Source organism: Pseudorasbora parva, chromosome 13 (assembly GCF_024679245.1).
Source record: "Pseudorasbora parva isolate DD20220531a chromosome 13, ASM2467924v1, whole genome shotgun sequence".
NCBI classification, from domain to species: domain Eukaryota; kingdom Metazoa; phylum Chordata; class Actinopteri; order Cypriniformes; family Gobionidae; genus Pseudorasbora; species Pseudorasbora parva.
The window spans coordinates 1004194-1026077 of record NC_090184.1 but is presented as its reverse complement, the minus strand read 5'-3'; the positions used below and the strand labels follow the sequence as shown (position 1 = coordinate 1026077).

Here is a 21884-nt window from a genome sequence, read left to right as displayed (position 1 = left end):
GGTCATCAAGACCATCTACACTACTGTTGATGTCGTCTGCTCTGCCGTGGGGGTCTTCAAGACCATCTACACTACTGTGGTGGTCGTCTGCTCTGCCGTGGGGGTCATCAAGACCATCTACACTACTGTTGATGTCGTCTGCTCCGCCGTGGGGGTCTTCAAGACCATCTACACTACTGTTGTGGTCATCTGCTCTGCCGTGGGGGTCTTCAAGACCATCTACACTACTGTGGTGGTCGTCTGCTCTGCCGTGGGGGTCTTCAAGACCATCTACACTACTGTTGTGGTCATCTGCTCTGCCGTGGGGGTCATCAAGACCATCTACACTACTGTTGTGGTCATCTGCTCTGCCGTGGGGGTCATCAAGACCATCTACACTACTGTTGTGGTCATCTGCTCTGCCGTGGGGGTCTTCAACCTCGCCTGCAATGCTGTGGTGGTCGTCTGCTCCGCCGTGGGGGTCTTCAACCTCGCCTGCAATGCTGTGGTGGTCGTCTGCTCCGCCGTGGGGGTCTTCAACCTCGCCTGCTAAAACATGCTAGCTTGCCCTAGATGCACCTGCCACTGAGCAAATAATTTATTTTTATGAACATTTTTTAAATGTAAAACTACTGAAATGCTTATTTAGACGAAATGCATTTTGGTTTAATTTAGAAATGAGGTTTGAATAGAACAGTTTGAATAGAGAATCGTTAGTAATTATAATGCAGACAAAAGAATAATAATTAGAGCCATAACCAGTCCGCAGAAGTGTGAATGTGTGCCGGGGAGACAAACTGAATGGGGCAGTTTGCACCTCTAAACAATAGAGGCAATACAGCGAATGAAAGCTGAGAAGACATGGCAATAAACATTAGTTGATATTTTAGAGATATCTCAAAATAAAATCACATGAAACTATCTTGTAAAACATTGAATAAAATTCAGAGTTTTAGATTTATCATCTTCAGATCTGAAATATAACATGGTCAGACTTGTGGCTTTAGCTGTAGTGCATTTCTAGATTTCTCCAAGGCCCACTTCAATTTTATTTTCATAAAGATATTTCATACAAATACATTTCTAATAAATTTACAAAACTTAGAAAGCGTATTATAGCTATTTTTATTATATAAAATATTATAATTTTGACTTTACAGTAAACTGCCAGGTGTCTGCTTTCAAATGAGACCATAATTATGATTTTAGTGCAAAGGATTCACAAACTGTATCTGTTTTAGTCTGAGTATGCATTTCTTAGGATATTTTCAAAAGTTGCGATGCAGCTTAACAGGTTTTAATTTGCTATATTTTTTCTCTAATAAAAAAAAAGAGTACAACATAAAAACATTAAAAAATAATAATCAAATCTTTTGATAATTTAAAGTTTGTCAGGCTGACAATTTGGCCATTTCCAATTAATGGGAGGGGGGGGGGGGGGGGGGGGGGTTACACTGCCTATGGTGGTTACAGCCCTGCTAATGATTAAGTTAGTTATAGGTTATAACTTATAGCTGTCTCTGCATATGATATTGGGATAAAAAAAAAACTACTATTTATTAAGAAGAGTGTGTATATGGTTAAAGCAGTCATGAGCTTTATTTTACCACAGTGCTCAGTGTGTTTGGACAGGAGTCTATCAGTTCAGCAAATCTTGACTTGAGAACATTTATCCTCTCTTCTTTGCAAAAACGTTTCAGATCTGGTGAATTTTGAGGGCGTCTCCCGTCCACGGCCCTCACAGATACTCTGTAGGATCTGGGCTCTAGATGAGCATTTCCCAAACATTCATCTTTCTTTAATGAAGTCATTCTTTTGATGATTGTGTTTTGGATCATTGTCCTGATGATAGGTGAAAGTTCTCTTCATTTTCAGATTTATAGCAGATGCCAGAAGGTTCTGTGCCACAACCGACTGGTATTGGAGCCGTTCTTGATGCGCTCCTTCACTAAAGCCCCAGTTCCAGCTGGAGTAAAGCAGCCTCAATGCGCCGCCAATGGTGTATATGGTGTTCTTTTGTAACTTAAGTAACCATGTTAAGCACCATCAGCAGTTTGGTTCAATGTTTGTTGTTTTTAAATGAGCTTTATAAATAAACTTGAACTTCATTCTAAAGCCTGATCTGTCATAAATGATAGTTTTGATATGTAAGGACTCGTGAAGTCAGTCATTCTGTTGCAAAGTTGTTTATTTCTGTTTACTTCAAAATCAAGCCATCATCTGAACAGCATTAAGAGTGAATGCCAGGGAACATTATACAATAAATTCAGTTCGTTTTTAATGACTCCTTCAGAATGGCCCATGTCTTTTAGTCATCATCATGTTCAAAACACTAGAACAACAAGGTCAGAACACACACACACACACACACACACACACACACACACACACACACACACACACACACACACACACACACACACACACACACACACACACACACACACACACACACACACACACACACACACACACACACAACTAAATGTCAATGTAACTCTAATAGCACAAATGATCTAAGATCTGCCTACACAGTAACATCTAAAAATACATCTACAGAAATGTCTGTTGATATTCCAAAGATGGGACAGGAGAGCAATGGAAAGGTCAGTTTGCGAAGGAATGAGTGAGACGGAAACTAGAATAAAAAATCAATAACAATCTGTGAACTAGTTCTCAAAAGTAGGTTTTGCAAAAAAACCGAAATAGCTGATTTTTCCCCCAATCCAACGAGCAAATCTTAGGCACACATTTTGACCATCTTGAGCCAAGGATTCCAGCGATATCAGACACTCGAGGCTACGCCTTACGGTTGAGGAATTGTGTGCAGTTTCGTCCTTTTGATCGCCGTTTCGTACTTTTGATCGCCGTTTCGTACTTTTGATCGCCGTTTCGTTCTTTTGATCGCCGTTTCGTACTTTTGATCGCCGTTTCGTCCTTTTGATCGCCGTTTCGTACTTTTGATCGCCGTTTCGTTCTTTTGATCGCCGTTTCGTACTTTTGATCGCCGTTTCGTCCTTTTGATCGCCGTTTCGTACTTTTGATCGCCGTTTCGTACTTTTGATCGCCGTTTCGTTCTTTTGATCGCCGTTTCGTTCTTTTGATCGCCGTTTCGTTCTTTTGATCGCCGTTTCGTTCTTTTGATCGCCGTTTCGTACTTTTGATCGCCGTTTCGTCCTTTTGATCGCCGTTTCGTACTTTTGATCGCCGTTTCGTTCTTTTGATCGCCGTTTCGTTCTTTTGATCGCCGTTTCGTTCTTTTGATCGCCGTTTCGTTCTTTTGATCGCCGTTTCGTCCTTTTGATCGCCGTTTCGTACTTTTGATCGCCGTTTCGTTCTTTTGATCGCCGTTTCGTACTTTTGATCGCCGTTTCGTTCTTTTGATCGCCGTTTCGTCCTTTTGATCGCCGTTTCGTTCTTTTGATCGCCGTTTCGTACTTTTGATCGCCGTTTCGTACTTTTGATCGCCGTTTCGTTCTTTTGATCGCCGTTTCGTCCTTTTGATCGCCGTTTCGTTCTTTTGATTGCCGTTTCGTCCTTTTGATCGCCGTTTCGTTCTTTTGATCGCCGTTTCGTTCTTTTGATCGCCGTTTCGTCCTTTTGATCGCCGTTTCGTTCTTTTTATCGCCGTTTCGTCCTTTTGATCGCCGTTTCGTTCTTTTTATCGCCGTTTCGTACTTTTGATCGCCGTTTCGTACTTTTGATCGCCGTTTCGTTCTTTTGATCGCCGTTTCGTTCTTTTGATCGCCGTTTCGTTCTTTTGATCGCCGTTTCGTACTTTTGATCGCCGTTTCGTTCTTTTGATCGCCGTTTCGTACTTTTGATCGCCGTTTCGTTCTTTTGATCGCCGTTTCGTTCTTTTGATCGCCGTTTCGTTCTTTTGATCGCCGTTTCGTTCTTTTGATCGCCGTTTCGTTCTTTTGATCGCCGTTTCGTACTTTTGATCGGCGTTTCGTTCTTTTGATCGCCGTTTCGTACTTTTGATCGCCGTTTCGTTCTTTTGATCGCCGTTTCGTTCTTTTGATCGCCGTTTCGTACTTTTGATCGCCGTTTCGTTCTTTTGATCGCCGTTTCGTTCTTTTGATCGCCGTTTCGTACTTTTGATCGCCGTTTCGTTCTTTTGATCGCCGTTTCGTACTTTTGATCGCCGTTTCGTACTTTTGATCGCCGTTTCGTTCTTTTGATCGCCGTTTCGTACTTTTGATCGCAGTTTCGTACTTTTGATCGCCGTTTCGTACTTTTGATCGCCGTTTCGTTCTTTTGATCGCCGTTTCGTCCTTTTGATCGCCGTTTCGTCCTTTTGATCGCCGTTTCGTACTTTTGATCGCCGTTTCGTTCTTTTGATCGCCGTTTCGTACTTTTGATCGCCATTTCGTTCTTTTGATCGCCGTTTCGTACTTTTGATCGCCGTTTCGTTCTTTTGATCGCCGTTTCGTACTTTTGATCGCCGTTTCGTTCTTTTGATCGCCGTTTCGTTCTTTTGATCGCCGTTTCGTTCTTTTGATCGCCGTTTCGTTCTTTTGATCGCTGTAGCGCCCCCGTCAGGCTGATCAGGGCGGGCTTCAGTGACGTCTGCAGTCGTTGTGAGAACTACCAGCCCTGAAAGTTTCAAGTCTCTACGACTTAGGGTTTGGTCTGCCCGATCAGTTTTAGCTGGAGAATGATGCATAATGGGGAAATGAACAGTTCCAGTAGGGTTTCAGCCTGACGCCTGACTTTGATTGGATTTTCCTACCCCTTACTATCAAAATTTTGACATTTGCGCTCACGCGAATGACTAACGATCTATGTTTCTGAACTTCTGACACTGGTTTCGTCTCGATCGGACTAGTGGTTTTGAAGCTATCGGCTAATTTTTTTTAAAGCGGTAAATTACAACGGTGCACAAACCATACGGCAAGTGTGGTATCATTGGACTGGGCAACGATTCAGGAGTCTAAGGAGATATGTCTAAGGAGTCTCGTGAAAATATGTCAACCACACTCAAAGTTATAAGCACTTTTTAAAAAAATCTCCACTAGGTGGCGCTGTTTCGAAACTTCTCAGGCTGATTCAGGGTATCATGGTGATGACCCATACCGAGTTTCATAGCAATCCGTTCAGCCGTTCATAAAATACAGCATTTTGGTACATAATTCAAGATGGCCGACATGGTAAAATTTGATATCATTCGACTCGGCATGACTTCCCGATTCTGATGAGACCACTTTTATGATTTTTTGACCAATGGTTTAGCAAAAAAAAAGCAAAAATAGCCATTTTTCCTATCTCAGGACCAGAAGGTGGCGCTGCACTGCATGTTGCTTCAGGACATGCTTGTGTCAACATGTAACAAGTTTGGTCAGAATACGATAAAGCGTTGCGGAGATACAGCCTTACGACTGTTTTCGCAAGCACTACGTAAGATTTGTTTGCGGGTTTATCGGAAACTTTTTGACGAATCAACTTGAATTCCAAGACAAAACTTTTTGTCGGCACTGGCTGAAGATGATCTGGTTCAATTTTCTTGCAAATTGGACGAACCATCTAGGACGAGTTCGCAAAAGTAGGTTTTGGGAAAAATTCAAAATGGCGGAAAACATATAATGACGGATTTAGTTTCTAGCCCTTAAGGTTCAAAAGATATTAGCATAAACATGAATGCAACTTTGGACAGGTGGTGGCGCTAGAGGGATTGAATTAGAGACACCAAAATTGGTGTATTTAATGTTGGGACTGCCCTCTATCAGAATGTCAAATCGTTACAACTTTCCCGCAAACGGTTCTATGGGCTGGTCCACGGAGGAAGAAATAATTACGAGAACAGATTCAATAGGTGCCTCATCACCTTCGGTGCTTGGCCCCTAATTACAGCAAGTTATCCTTCATGAAATTTACTAGCAATTTCTGAGTGCAATTAGTTTTGGTGTAAAGAATTTTTCAGTGTAGTTGACCCGGCTGTCGTGATGTTCAGTGCCGCCAGTGATGGTTTGGTGTTAGTTCTGGTCTTTTTGGGATGGAGATTTCTGGTTAACTTGAATGTTTGGTGGAGGAACATACTATAGGCCCAGAGCACACAGAGCTTTAGCTGTTCTTCAGTTCAGACAGTGAGTGTAAAGGAAACTGCATGATGTTATAGCTTCACAAGGACAATGCACATAGCATAGCCTTCGTAAATGCAAAGGAGGTCAGTGCTTTCTGAAGGCAGTGTGCATGTGAGCAACACCGCGTGAGCTGGTGAAGGAGCTTCAGGCATGTGCGTGTGTGTGTGTGTGTGTGTCTGTGTGTGTGTGTGTGTGTGTGTGTGTGTGTGTGTGTGTGTGTGTGTGTGTGTGTGTGTGTGTGTGTGTGTGTGTGTGTGTGTGTGTGTGTGTGTGTGTGTGTGAGGAAACGAGAGAAATGCTAGGGCACGCTCTGCCAGTTCTCTGCCTGCGGACACTCAGTGATGTCAGAGCAGTTCAACAGAACACTGTTTGTGTGTGTATATATGAGAGAGAGAGAGAGAGAGAGAGAGAGAGAGAGAGAGAGAGAGAGAGAGAGAGAGAGAGAGAGAGAGAGAGAGAGAGAGTGACCCTTGACAATGAGAGTGTGTTTTTATATGAGTGGGCTTATGTATGAGGCAATGGATGTGAAGATGATACCAAGCAAAACATGACGGTTTTGGCATACATACACATATACAGAGAACGAAAGAGAGATAGAAAGAGGCACAGAAGAAGAAAATGCCTGTCGTCCAGTAACACAAGTTCTTATTTCTGGGATTCTGAGCTTTAATCTGATCGGACATGCTGGACTAACCCTGGACAGGCTGACCGGAGGAACGCTCTAGAAACCATGACAGGTGAGTTCCCGAAACAGCCATAAACTTACAGATTCAACACACGGTTCCTGCTCGAATTAGTAATTATTCAGCCGTTATTCCATGTCATTACTCAGCTAATTTCAGTTCAATAATGTTGATGTAAAATTCATAAGCTAAGTTGATTCAGTAATCAAGTCAGTAATGCATTATTACCGAATACTTTTTTCATTTGAGCCCATCAATTTTGGTAAACATTTTCACGCGTTTCATTCTCCTAATCTGCTTTCAAATGGGAAACATCTATACCAAAATAAACTTTCAGCATGGTTGAAAATATGGAGAGAGGACATCCCTGTTCTCATTAGTCTGACGTCTTTAATTTAGCAACCCTTCAGGTCAGAGAACAAATGCAGTCCAAACGCTGCTTCTATCCGTGTAAGAAGGGCAACAACATACGACATTTGCAAACAAGTGCGCATACAAAGCAAACTAACAGCTGTTGTCTTGCATAATATGAAATATCTTACATACATCCTAGTCCCTTTCTTAAGTCAATTATGCACAATATTCAAAACCACCAATGCTGCCAAAGTTTTGTCGGCAACAAAATCCTTACAGAAATATCTCACTGTATATCCAGGATTAACAGAATTTACCAATGAAGGACATTCGTGTTACTTCTGGAATAACATACATTCTCATCAAACCACCAATAATAAAGTACTTATCTTGGCATGGTTAGCATTGCAGTAGCTATCCAGCAAACTCCTTTTTAAATACATCAGCTAAAATCCATATATTATTCTATAACCCGATATAATACTCACTGTCCTACATTGACACAACACTGAGTTCACTTCAGGCGGTGTGTGGTTACACATACCAATTAACTGTGGCTTTGGGGTAATGTCAAACAAATGTTCCCTAGAAACATAAAATGTGCTAACAAAAATTTGTTGTAAATGAATTTAAATTTGTAACATTGTTGTTCAATACGTATCAATAGCATTACATTTGAGATGCCTTTACAGAGACTGCAGTGAGCTGTGTAATTTGTTGATTGTGTATTTTGAAATCTCTGTAATTGACATCTTTGAGGTGTTATAGTACATGTTTTAAAAAAAAGAGATCCAGATACGGATACTGGATTCACACACTCAGAAGTTTTACAGCTCATACTTGAGACAACATTAAAAACATCAACACGTGTATGATCGCAGTCGCACACAATACTTCAGACATGGGCCAGATCAGGCATCTGCAAAGTTGGTCCTCGAGCGCCTTGCCCTTTTAGCCTCTTACAAGCCTTTTCTATTTTATATATTAAGCATGTGCCTGAGATATTTAAGGCAAGGCAATAGGATATGAATTCTTGTCTTTGTAGCTAGGCAAGAATGCAGTTTTCATAATTATAAGCATGACTGCAAATGTGATATTAACTTTATACAACAGTTCAATCAATAATAATTTATTATTAACTGACAGTTTCAAGACAAAATATTGTCCATGTCACCAAACAAAAACAGTACCGAACAAAGTAAAGTAGTGTTTTGCTCTTGAATGATTCAGCATTTTTGAACGAATTGTGCGAATGATTCACTGACGCATACGTTCTCTCTGCACTGAGTAAGAAGCACCGATCTCGTAACATTGTCTTATGCAATCGTAATTGTAGTGTAGATGCACTCATTCTACCTCTGAGCAGTAATAAAAAGACATCTAAGGGCGTGTTCACACTTGACGTCTTTTTTGGAGCTGCCAGCGTCTGATTTACATTATAATCATATGGAGTAAACTATGTTTTCAAAGAATTTGTGAGCGCTTTTTTAAACACCAACGCCAGCGTCTTTTTCCAACCTGGTTTCATTGGCTAAACGTACCTGTGGCAATGTTTTTGCAAACCACAAAATACCTACCAATACGTGCATATCACTGCCGTTTCCTACAGAAATGAACACTAGAGGCAGTAAAACAGCATTTTTATCATGTTTTTTTTTAACCATAGTCCATGTTTTGTAAACTAATACATTTTGGAGTTTGCATCACCTAAACAGCTCCATGTGTTTGGCTTTTCTGACACACCAAAGCTCGATAGCTCAGCTGGGACAGATTTGTATTTGCAATGCTGAAAGCTCGGTAACGAATCCCGTGAAGAACGAGTCATGATAAAAGAGCTCAAAGACGAGTTTGAAACACAAGCTAAAATAACACAGATACAATTTTATTTTTTGTCACATTTGCTGTTGTTAACACTATTGGGTCGGTTTAGGGTTTAGTGTGGGTGTACGTTAAAAAAACAACGTAACAAAACATGCCAGAGTCACCACATCTGTTCCGGTAACCCAACAAGACTATGTTTGAAAACATCCAATCACGTTGAGCAGTCTTCATATGAAACACACAACTGGTTGGACCATTGTCGTTTGTGTGTGGGATCTGGACAAAAGGAGAGTCCAACCGGGAAGTGTGCTGGTCGAAATTGAACAAGCCTTATGACCAGCTGCTACTGCCCCAACATAGACCTTGATCCTGGATATAGATAGATCTGTTTCTGAACACAATAGGTTTACACAATATATTACTGAGGGACTCTCCGATTGTGAGCCATCAAGAGCCACACACTGGGCTCCCATTTCTCCAACTGTTGGTGCCGAATCCTCTCACAATCCTGCAAAAAGCAGGTCCCACCTGATAAGAGATGCGTTCAGAAGGGTTACCAAGTTTGGAAAACCAAGCAGTTTGATCCATATCTGAGCAAGATTTTTGTTGCCCTCTGTCGGTTGGGAATAGCAATATGGCCGCCCAAACATTTCCGGTGGCTTTGAATTCTATGAGCAATACTGTCATATATAAACATACACGATCAGGCATAACATATGAGCATTGAGAAGTGAATAACACTAATGATCTCTTCATCATGGCTCCTGTTATTGGGTGGGATATATTAGGCAGCAAGTGAACATTTCATCCTCAGAGTTGATGTGTGTGAAGCAGGAGAAATGGGCAAGCGTAAGGATTTGAGCGAGTTTGGCCAGATTGTGACGGCTAGACGACTGGGTCAGAGCATCTCCAAAACTGCAGCTCTTGTGGGCTGTTCCCGGTCTGCAGTGGTCAGTATCTATCAAAAGTGCTCCAAGGAAGGACCAGTGGAGAACCGGCCACAGGGTCATGGGCGGCCAAGGCTCATTGATGCACGTGGGGAGCGAAGGCTGGCCCGTGGGGTCCGATCAAACAGACGAGCTACTGGAGCTCAAACTGCTCCAGAAGTTAATGCTGGTTCTGATAGAAAGCTGTCAGAATACACAGAGCAGCTCAGTTTGAGGCGTATGGGGCTGCAAAAGGGGGACCAACACAATATTATTATAATGTTATGCCTGTTCGGTGTATAGATCAGTGGAAGGAACACATTCTTGCATCTCTGCAGGCACCAGTGACTTCCACTCCCAAGTAATATTGGGATGAAGATGTAGTCTCCATTTCCCAGCTCACACTGCACCCCCTATTGACTCATATAGTTGACTGGCTATATCAGGCCATGACAGTATGTGAAATCCCAGCATGATTGAAAGAAAAGCTATAAGAATCAAGAGCACAGCCAAAAGTTCCAGGCAATTTATGAGCCATGAGCCTTATGGCCTACTCCAGGTTCCCCAATGACAATCACACAGGACCCAAAGCCTGTCAATGGGAACTTTGCACAGGAACACTTAAAGCAATGCAATCTCATCTTGGTAAAAACAGTTCCTGACCTCTAAGATGAACATCAAGATGTTGGGTCTGGAATCTCAAAATTGGCAGGGCTCAATCCGAGAGGCGGGATAAACGGTTGTCTTTCAAACTCCCTCTGCACGCAATAGGATAGCTCTATAACCAACCATAGCAATGAAGAAAGTGAAGCGGAGCTAATTGATTCGCCATATCCAGTCAGCAAAACTCAGAACACATCTTCCCTTTTTAATCTTTCCCTTTGTTCTTTTCTCAGAGAAAAGCTAATCTTCAAGTCTTCCAGAGCCGCGGCCAAAGCCGATTTGAAAGACCGCCATTCGCCAGCTTCTTTGTTTACAAGTAGCACCACCACAACTCTGCCATCATTACGTTAAACCCCGCCCACCGACTCTATACACAATGTGATTGGCCTGACCAGAGTTTGGTTTTTCCAGGTCGCAAACCAACGGAGAGTTGCTAGACTTCCCTGGCTAATGGACAGATGAATGTGATGAGAAGCAATCTGAACATTGCATGCATCATTCACGTCTACAGACAAAAAACAATCTCTCAAAGTGTAACACGATCTTGAATGGAAACTTTTGCCGTATCCAGTCGGCAAAACTCTGAACACATCTTCCCTTCTTAAGATTGACTTCAGTGCCATTCTTTGAGCTTTTCTCAAAGAAAAGCTTAACAACAAGTCTTCCAGAGTCGCGGTCAAAGCTGATTCGAAAGACCGCCGTTCGCCCGCTTCTTTGTTTACAAGTACCACGCAAGCGCAACTCTGCCGTCATTAAGTTAAGCCCGCCCACCAACTCTAAACACGATCTTGAATGGAAACTTTTTGAGTTATGCTATTATTTTATTGTTTGGTTATATTGTGTATAATGTAAATGTGCTTTGTAAAAAAAACTTAATCTTAACATTGACCTATTATGACTAGCAATCACATATTATCCATGACAATAATATAGTTACATTTTGCAATGACATGAACAATCAGGCAGTTGAGATTTGCTAGTATATATCGCTTTAATGAGTATACTGTATGTAAGTGGTTAAGCTGGGTATACTTTTATATGAAGCTTGATCTATAGAGCTGTGCAATAATATAAACAATCACAAAACTGCAATACTGTTTGTATGAGATCGACTAAAGTCTGAGACTGAAGGCCACATGAATGCTATGGTAACTTTGTCAGTTTCTTTATATTTTCACCAGGTGCGGTCTTTGCATTATCCAGCCTCTTACTACTCCAGACTGTCTCATCTTGCCCCAAGGAGTGCTTCTGTGACACTCACACCAAAGTGGTGGACTGCCGGGGACGAGGACTGTATGATGTTCCTCGTCAACTCCATCAAGACACTCTGGAGCTGTATCTCCAAAACAACCGACTCCGAGGCCTGAGCTCCATGTCCTTTCGAGAGACACCACAACTTCAAATTCTGGACCTCGCAAACAATTCAATCACAATGCTTTCCTCTAGTGCCCTTCTGGGACTCAGAAGCTTGAAGGTCCTCAGCCTGGCCAATAACTCTATCCGGGAAGTGGACCGGCGCCTTCTGGTTTCCATAAGAAATCTAACCGTATTGGACCTGTCCTACAACACCATAGGTGGTCTACCTGGAGCTCTTGCTGATAGCTTCCATTATCTCACCCATCTGTCTCTCCATTATAATCGGATAACTAAGCTCGACCGTATACACCTGGAGGCTCTTGGAAATCTGAAAGTTCTGCAACTGAAGGGAAATCCATGGAGATGTGACTGTCAGCTGATAGGACTCAAACTATGGTTGGAGACATTTGTCTTCAAAGGTAACAATAGAGTTTCCACCTAAAATTATTTCACCCTAAATTTTCCACCCATTCACAAGTTTGTATATCCATATGCTCTTTAGCTGATAAGGTTTAAGCTTATTTGGCTTGCTGTCCACAGTGGAGGGGCTCGAGGAAGCCACTTCTACTCAAGCTTAGATTTACCCCCTAGGGACTACTAGTGCTAGGAATAAGAGAAAGGTAAACATGAATGTAAGTAGGTGGAGTTGGGGAGGTGGAGGGATGCAAATCGACTGATGCCTGAAGGAGGTAGGAGGCTATTTATATGCTTAGCGGTTGATTGAAAGATAAGATGGGTTCACGCCTCCCGAACTTGTGTTTGTGTACGTTGCTAATTGAAATATTAGATGGGTTAACTCCTCTCGAAATTATGTTGTGAACTTCACTAAGTCAGAATAATCTCCCATTTCCTTTCAGAGAAAATAGAGCCAGTGTTATGCTCTTTGTGAAGTTTAGGTTGAGTGCCCTGTCTTGCTCTCAGCCAGGGCAATTCTTTTCTTGGTAAGTGTGGATGAGTTAAATGCTTAGCGGAGCTCACAATTGTATTGGCGATCATCTTACATACAGCTTTAATGCAGCTGGCTCCGGATTTGGGACGCACCTGTTAGGGCTCCATGGATTTTCCCTCTAGTCGGCAGAGCATGGAACTCATTCTTGCATCAAGTGTCTTTTAAACTGCTATTGCTAGTTACTTTGAAAAGTCGGATGGTGTGACCTGCAGTTTAACTTTTTTTGTTTGCTGCTAAACTTGGATTGTGTTCATTTACGTTAGGCAGTAAGAAAAGGCCTATATGTTTATATTTGCATTAGGTGAGTTATGAGTTTTGGGCTTTGGACACCCCTATCATAGTCCTGATCACTCTGTCCAGACTGTGCACTTATTTATTGCGTACATATCCAGGTCAGATTTTAACTTAAGGGCCAATATTTGCCCCAGAACTGATTTTTTTAGAGCCTTTTTGTAAAGTTTTGAAAGGGTAGTTTTTATAATTACTTTATTAAGAGTATCTTGTCTATTACGTCATATACTTAAAGGGGGATGTCTAATGCTATTTCATGAATTCTGCCTTATTTACACTGTTAAAGAGTTGATTCTCATGATAAACGTGTAAAAAAACAAAAAAAAACAATTCTAGTTGGACATATGACGGAGTATTTCTGTGCCAAACACACTCCTTCAGGATTCATATAAGTTTCAGAATACTCTGAACGTTTTTTATTTTATTTTAAGAATCGGTACAGTGTATCTGTCTTTTATAAATATGATAAACTAAAGACTCTTGTGAGATATGAAGGATCAACACTACTATAGATACGCACGATTAACATGAGACTAGCAGAAACTATGTGTGTTATGTACCCTTTAACCAATTTACCAATTTAATTAACCAGATATTATTTTTGCAACCTTATCTCATTGGCAAAACGTTTATGTGGCAACGGTTTTGCAAACCACAAAATACGTACCAATAGGTACATATCATTGCAGCTTCCAACAGAAATGAACACTAGAGGCATTTGTTATTATTATTTTTAACCATAGTCCATGATTTGTCAACAAATACATGTTGAGTTTGCGTCACTTAACCAGCTCCATATGTTGGGCTTTTCTGACACACCAAAGCTTGATTGCTCAGCTGGAACTTATTTGTATTTGTGATGCTGAAAGCTTGGGACCGAATATTCCTGTGAAGAACGAGTCGTGATAAAAGAGCTCAAAGACGAGTTTGAAACACAAGCTAAAATGACACGGATACAATTTTATTTGTGTCACATTTGCTGTTGTTAACACTATCGGGTCGGTTTACAGTTTAGTGTGGGTGTACATTAAAAAAACAACGTAACAAAACATGCCAGATTCACCACATCTGTTCCAGAAAAAAACTAAGCTTTTAGCACCGCCTAGTGGACATTTCACTTTGAAACTGCAGGGACGTTTTTTGTGGTTTGCAAAAACGTTGCCACAGGTACGTTTTTTTTCCAATGAAACCAGTTTTTTTCTTTTAGTTCAATCAATTTGTTGCACAAACGGCCGCTGATCATGGCCTATAAAAGGCGCAACAGGATAAGAAATCTTTAAAGTCCACTTTTACGCTCAGTTTCCAAAATTTAAAAATGACAAATAAATGCATACTTCGAGAGAGCTCATGAGATATGTTTGACCAAATACCACCAGGATGCTCAAAATTGATGAGTATTTACATAGTGAAGATGCCTTCCATCATCATTTACTCTCTCTTTCTTAGGTGGTGTGGTCGATGGCATCACGTGCGCTCAGCCTCATCTCATGCTGGAGCGAGACCTCAGACACATTCCCTACGAGCTGTTCCACTCCTGCATGATCACCAGCTACAGCTACCTGTTCGCCAACATCCATTACCTGGATGGCAAACACCGCATGCTCAGCGGACAGCTCCATCCGAGCCCTGGGAGTGACTTCAGCCCGCCAGGAGAGGGGATTCTCCCCGAATGTGAGGCCAAGCAGAGACCCCGGCCTGCCAACTACAGGCACGCCATAGCCACAGTGGTCATCACGGGAGTCATTTGTGGAATCGTGGGATTGATGATGTTGGCAGCAGCCGTTTACGGATGTGCCTATGCAGCAATCAACGCCAAGTATCAAAGAGAGCTGAAGCAGAAAGCAAAAGACGCAGGTGTAGGAGAAGAGCGGAAAAACAATGAAAGAGAGGAGAAGAAGGAGCCACTGGAGTGATCCAAAGATCATGCACAAACACACATCAATGATACACTCCACAGTATCCACATACGGTTGTGTATCTAAGTTCCTTTCAAGGCAAGTCAATGCACTTGGCAGCCATATCGGCGACGTCCCCGGGCAGCTATTTTATAGACATGCAAATACAGTTCCTACCTAAAGGGGAAAGGCTATTAGATAGAATATGCTTCTTCTGTAGCTTCAATCAGGCTAGAAGAACTGTATTTTCAGGCTGCTCAAGCAAATGCACTCGCACGTTTCTAGAGTAAAAGCAACAGGCCAAACTTCTGGCAAAAAGACAGTTGGCTCTTTGTCAATCCAATCGAACGTTGCGGTTTTACAGGACACGTTCGCAGATGTTCAACTATTGTTAGAGTGTCTATAGTGTACTCGTCTTCCATGTTATCTGCACTCAGATTTCCCTGTTTACTCGTCTTACCCCATTGCATTATGGGTTCTGAAGTTTCCCTACGTTTATGGTGAAAAGTTGAACTCCACAGCCCTTCTACTCAATTTTCCTTCAGTTTAGTCAGTTAAAAAAGCTCCTTTCAACCAAGTTTTATAAAAAGCCCATTTTGCCAGCAGTGAATTACCCTTTTAATTGTGCAACAAAATGCCACAGCAACTTCACAGTTTCCACAACAGATCTCAAACTGGGGTGTGTTTCCCATTCAATGACGTAACTCACTGAAGAAATCAATCGTTGAAGAAATCAATCGTTGAAGAAATCTAATCGTTGAAGAAATCAATCATTGAAGAAATCAATCATTGAAGAAATCTAATCATTGAAGAAATCAATCATTGAAGAAATCAATCGTTGAAGAAATCAATCGTTGAAGAAATCAATCATTGAAGAAATCAATCATTGAAGAAATCAATCGTTGAAGAAATCAATCATTGAAGAAATCAATCGTTGAAGAAATCAATCGTTGAAGAAATCAATCTTTGAAGAAATCAATCGTTGAAGAAATCAATCATTGAAGAAATCAATCGTTGAAGAAATCAATCATTGAAGAAATCAATCGTTGAAGAAATCAATCGTTGAAGAAATCAATCTTTGAAGAAATCAATCTTTGAAGAAATCAATCATTGAAGAAATCAATCGTTGAAGAAATCAATCGTTGAAGAAATCAATCGTTGAAGAAATCAATCGTTGAAGAAATCAATCATTGAAGAAATCAATCATTGAAGAAATCTAATCGTTGAAGAAATCAATCGTTGAAGAAATCAATCGCTGAAGAAATCTAATCGTTGAAGAAATCAATCGTTGAAGAAATCAATCATTGAAGAAATCTAATCATTGAAGAAATCTAATCGTTGAAGAAATCAATCATTGAAGAAATCTAATCGTTGAAGAAATCAATCTTTGAAGAAATCAATCGTTGAAAAAATCTAATCGTTGAAGAAATCAATCTTTGAAGAAATCAATCGCTGAAGAAATCAATCATTGAAGAAATCAATCGTTGAAGAAATCAATCATTGAAGAAATCAATCGTTGAAGAAATCAATCATTGAAGAAATCAATCGCTGAAGAAATCAATCATTGAAGAAATCAATCGTTGAAGAAATCAATCGTTGAAGAAATCAATCGTTGAAGAAATCAATCATTGAAGAAATCAATTAGCTAGTCACGACTGTTTCCCGTCGTTTAACCATGTTGGTTAATGTCACGCAGGTGGTGGAGTAATAGCTGCTTTCAATTAATTATTGTGAGTTTGAATTCATGCTAGATATTTTGCTATAAATTATGGACATGGCACCTGAGGACTTTCTTTCTTATTCTTATTTTTCTTACTTATTTTTCTTTATTTCCAGTTTTAATCCTAGGCTCGTTCTTATGTACTAGAGGTGCTTTAAATCTCTTCACAAACTAAAATACATAAATTACATTTGTATGTATTCGAAATAAAAGATACAGATTGTATTGAACGTCAGCTCGCTTATATTGAGCAAGATTAAGTCCACATGTCATGCAAACTCTGCTTTTAACCACAGGTCGAGATCTGTCGTTGCAACTACACACGTTAGTGACGCTGATAACGACAGAACTTGCAACCATAGTTGGCTAACGATGCTTTTGGGAAACACAGCCCTGGTTTGAAGACCTTGTTCATATTTTTTAGTTCTTTTTAGTTTATTTATCCAGACTGTGCAAATATCAACCACAAACGGGAAGGAGGGCGATCCGGGTTTAGGGGGTCGGCAACCTTTTTGTCATGAAGTGGCATTTTTAAGTTTCCTAGTTAATCACTGGGATTAAACTAGGGATGGGCATTTTCCCAAAATATTGTATTTGAATATTTGGGCTCATAAAATCTCACCCTCAATCGTGATGCAGTGATCTCTGTCTTTCCTCATTCCACTGGAGTTTTGATTTCATGTGATTCTCGTTGTGCTGGTGATATTATAATTATAATTTCATATTAATTAGTTTTAAAATTGATTAATGATCAATTAGATCATTTTCAATTTTCATCAAAGTAATTCCAAACATTGCGAGGCAGATGACGACATGAGTACAGCGCCACCCAGTGGACTGAGTTATAACTGTGAGATTTAGAGGGATTTATCATGGATTCACTGCATTTATGGCCAGCAAATCAACGCAGTAAAATTCAAAGTATTTTTAAAGTATTTTTAATTTTCGAATATTAATTACAGATCGAATATTCAAATATTCGTGCAAACCCCTAGATTAAACCAGCCCAAAGAATATTTTGTTGTATGAATATATGCATTTATTCTAGCTTTATGTATTCTTTTTTTTAAAACCAACATTAGCAAAAGCCGGCAAAATCAAGTTTTTGATTCAGAGCAATGAACAAACACAGAACGAGTACATCAACACCTTAAAGCTTCACAGTCCTGTAGCTCGCCTGGGTCAACATTTCATTCAGTAACATTAGTCAGTTTGGATTTATATGCTGTTTAACGTTGATGATCGCGTTATTTTACATATGCATATGATTACATATGATATTGCATGTTGCTGCTTCTTCTTCGCCTGTGCTTTGATCTGGAGATTCTGTACTCTTTCAGAAGATGCGTAATAGCACCCCCTACTGCATAACAATAAAAATATTAATAGGACTAGTTTATTTTATTGAATATCTCCTAAGACTATAGCATGATTTTTTTTCTTCTTAAAGCTAAGTGCGACAAATAGAGAAGCGCAATCTGTAAGCTGTCAGTCTTGAGCGATACATCTGCTGTCTTGATCTGCGTTATGCTTTCAGGGGCTCTTGGTCAAGCTAACGGTTTATCAGATCTGTGCACTTTTTTTGCCTGCACAGTTCAATTGTCACACTTTAACGGCTAAATTAATAAAACAAGCCGTGTGACTATGAGGAATGATTACTTCGAAATATAGCGTTATCTAAAATGAAATTACAACTCTCACACTTTTGCACGTGCCAGTGATTAATTAGGTTGCCGACCCGTGGTGTATTAGAAACCTGGATTGTGAACTATCCACCAACACACTTTTGGAAGAAAGAAACTTTAGTCTTTGATTACATGCAGGGTGACGAGCTTCCATGTTTCCGGAGTACTAATTAAGCAGTTTATATGTGGTCTATGTCCGCCCTTTGTACGGTCTCTGGTATCTATTGTAACTTTTAAAATGAAGAAATGTTTGTCAGTATCAGTTCTGCAATTTATACTGTAATAAATATTGTCAATTCCTACAGAGCTTTAGCTAGGCCAAAGATTAATGTGAACATATCAGTACAGATAACCTCCGTACATAGGAAGTGTTTCGATTTTTGTTTTATGTTGAATATACAAGTCGACCTTGTTTTTGTTTTTTTCAGCAGCTGAGCTAATAAAATTTTTGCAGTTATTCTTGTGATGGCACAGAAATCACTTAAATATTTACATACTAGTTTGGGTAACACTTTATTTGAGGGTTCAGTTATTAACTATTAACTAGTGTCTTATGATCATGCATATTACTGTGATATTGTCTGTTTATTAGCACTCATAAAGCTCATATTAATGCCTTATTCTGCATGAGCTTATTCTACATCCCTTAATCTGACCCAATACCTAAACTTAAACGCTACAAAAACTACCTTACTAACTATTAATAAGCAGTAAATTAGGAGTTTATTGAGGCAGAAGTCGGAGTTAATAGTGAATATGTGTTCCCCATACTAAAGTGTTACCCTAGTTTGAAGCATTTAATTTACAGTCTTTTGCATCATTTATGAACTGTATTGCCTTATCAGTTAATAATTCGATCCTAATATCAGTGTCTTAATGTGTTATATAAATATTGTATAAGCCTCACTGTAAATATTCAGGTACAAACCTAAAGAGATTTCTGAGCTCTTGTGAAATGCTGGAATATAAACGATTATATAAACTTGCATATGAAGGGTTGATCTATGTTATGTAAGATCAGAGCACACAGCCAAGCAATACGTGGTTAGCTGACATGACCTGCAGTGTGTGATATACATGCTAAAAACTGGCATTGTGTTCATTATTTTATATAATCATAAAACAGTTATGATAATACATGTGTTTCAACTAGAGAGTGCATGGAATATTCATACTTCACCGTAGGGCCATTTGAAATTAACTAGTGAAGGAGAAATTGTGAATAAATATTAATTTAATATTAAGCCATTGAAATCACGTTGAAGCTCTGATTATAGGTAGAAATCCTGTAAAGTGGCCTTTAAACACATGAAGGACACACACGCGCACACAAATGCCCCAGTTACACAACAGCGTCCTGTCATCAGCCCGTCAGGCTGCATTAGTGTGTGCTGCGATGTGCACGTGAAACGGAGCGCTGTTTGCTTTTAATTATTACTCTCTTCAAATCAAATCAAACAACACTCAGTGAGCCAGAAAGCTCATTTTGTCAAGTGTTTGTGGTAAATGTGTGTGTTTGTGCTTGTCAGGAATAATGTTGTAATATTTCTATGTTAAATTTATAGTTATTAGAGCTTAAAATAAAGTATATGATATATAGAATTTAAGATATATAAAATAAACAGCATGAAATACTTTACAGAACTTGATTTTAGTCGTGTGTGTGTGTGTGTGTGTTGTGTGTGTGTGTGTGTGTGTGTGTGTGTGTGTGTGTGTGTGTGTGTGTGTGTGTGTGTGTGTTGGGTAGGTTTAGGGGCAGAGGCAGTGTAGGGGGATACAAATATGGTTTGTACGGTATAAAAACCATTACGCCTATGGAATTTCCCCACATTTCACAAAAACAAACGTGTGTGTGTGTGTGTGTGTGTGTGTGTGTGTGTGTGTGTGTGTGTGTGTGTGTGTGTGTGTGTGTGTGTGTGTGTGTGTGTGTGTGTGTCCGCTCCAGCAAAACACTGAATCATGAGCAGTAGAGGGTGAAAATCTGTCTGTTCTACTTCACTTCTCTGTCAGTTAAAACATGAATCACTTGTGCATGCACGCGCATGTGTGTGTGTGTGTGTGTGTGTGTGTGCGTGTGTGTGTGTGTGTGTGTTCCTTCAGGCTTCTGTTCAAACAGCCATCTATCTCTCAGCGTTATTCTATTCCCTTCATTTGTCTTCTGTCTCTCTTTCTGCTCACATGTCTTTAACCCTCCGTCTCACAGCCTCTCGCATACGTAAACCCCTGCAGTGAATCTCAGACACACACACACACACACACACACACACACACACACACACACACACATGAGTGTTACCTGCAGCGATGGGCGACTCTCTCTCATCCAGCAAATGAATGGTGCTGCTGGCCAAAACCACACTCTTGTTCTCAGAGGCTGAAACACACAGAGATGCAGATAAAACAAACAATGCAGAAGAGACCGGGATAGCTGTGACCCTCTTTTTGCTTATTTATCTTATTTATCTTGCAAATTAAAGTAGTTTTTAAATGTACATATCATTAAACAGTTCACACTGCAAACGAATGCTTTTCTTACTTAGTATTTTTACTTAAAATAAGAAAAATAATCTGCCAATGGGGTGAGCAAAATAACATTAAAACAACGTTATTTTTCTCACCCCATTGGCAGATTATTTATCTTATTTTAAGCAAAAACTCTCTTCATTTTGAGTTATTTTTCCCCAAAACATTACAATAATTTTTGCTTGTCTAGTAAATGTTTTGTAATGTAAGAATTTTTAGCTATTTTGACTAAAAACAAGACAAAATTACTAAGTAAGAACTGCATTTTTTACAGTGTAAAAAAGTGTGGAGAATCCATCTATCCGTGTATTGTACTATAATCACATCTCTTAATCAGTGTCAAATCATTTTAGTGTGGAATTTTTATTAGATTTACTAATCATCCCCCATTATAAGCAAATATTTTAAAAATGCAAGCAAAACTCATGTATTCTGGGAACCTAAGCAGCAATATAGTACTGTGGAATCACGCTATTACCGTTAATGAGTATAATATAAGCCACTATTGTAATACAGAGTCGGAAATGAATGGGTTTGGTGCAAAAATACTACCAAAATGGACAAAATGTCCCTCAGATTCAAGTCAAGCTGCTGTGATCTGTGAAGTGTGTATTGCTGTGTAACAAGTAGATCTGCTCATGTTGCTCATCATCAGATTTCACTTTTTTGCAGCATTGTGCATTACAACCAATCACACACATTTCTGTTGAGCTCATGAATGCACTGGCCAATCAGAGGTGTTTATTCATAAGTGAAAAAGAAATATCCACTAAAAATGCTGGAGTTCAGAGCACACACTCACTGGCTGAATCCTGAAACTGCACTCTTGTGGATTCAGTACAGATATGATGTAGTGTAGACAACTTATATATAATACAACTTGAATATAAGTTCCCTTTCGGGGAACTCGAGCTGCGTCGAAACGCTGTGAGAACGCCTCTGCGTTAATGCGTCGT

At 39.9% G+C, this 21884-nt stretch overlaps 2 protein-coding genes across 2 annotated transcripts in view; one reads left to right on the top strand and one right to left on the bottom strand.

Moving 5' to 3' along the window:
- The window catches only part of cacna2d3a (calcium channel, voltage-dependent, alpha 2/delta subunit 3a), a 164122-nt gene that overhangs the window by 18842 nt on the left and 123396 nt on the right, over positions 1-21884 (bottom strand). Inside the window, exon 27 of the mRNA XM_067412885.1 lies at positions 20702-20779. Within this exon, the coding sequence (XP_067268986.1) occupies positions 20702-20779 (78 nt within the window). The remainder of the gene's footprint in view (positions 1-20701; positions 20780-21884) is intronic.
- On the top strand, positions 6530-15695 carry LOC137038380 (leucine-rich repeat and transmembrane domain-containing protein 1). The gene is made up of 3 exons (XM_067412884.1): positions 6530-6799; positions 11691-12284; positions 14552-15695. The coding sequence occupies exons 1-3, from the start codon at positions 6793-6795 to the stop codon at positions 15016-15018; spliced, it is 1068 nt and encodes a 355-aa protein (XP_067268985.1). The 5' UTR covers positions 6530-6792; the 3' UTR covers positions 15019-15695.

Coding starts and splice junctions, on each gene's coding strand:
- LOC137038380 (XM_067412884.1), top strand. Junction 12,285..14,551: donor GGAGACATTTGTCTTCAAAG/GTAACAATAGAG, acceptor TCTCTTTCTTAG/GTGGTGTGGTCGATGGCATC.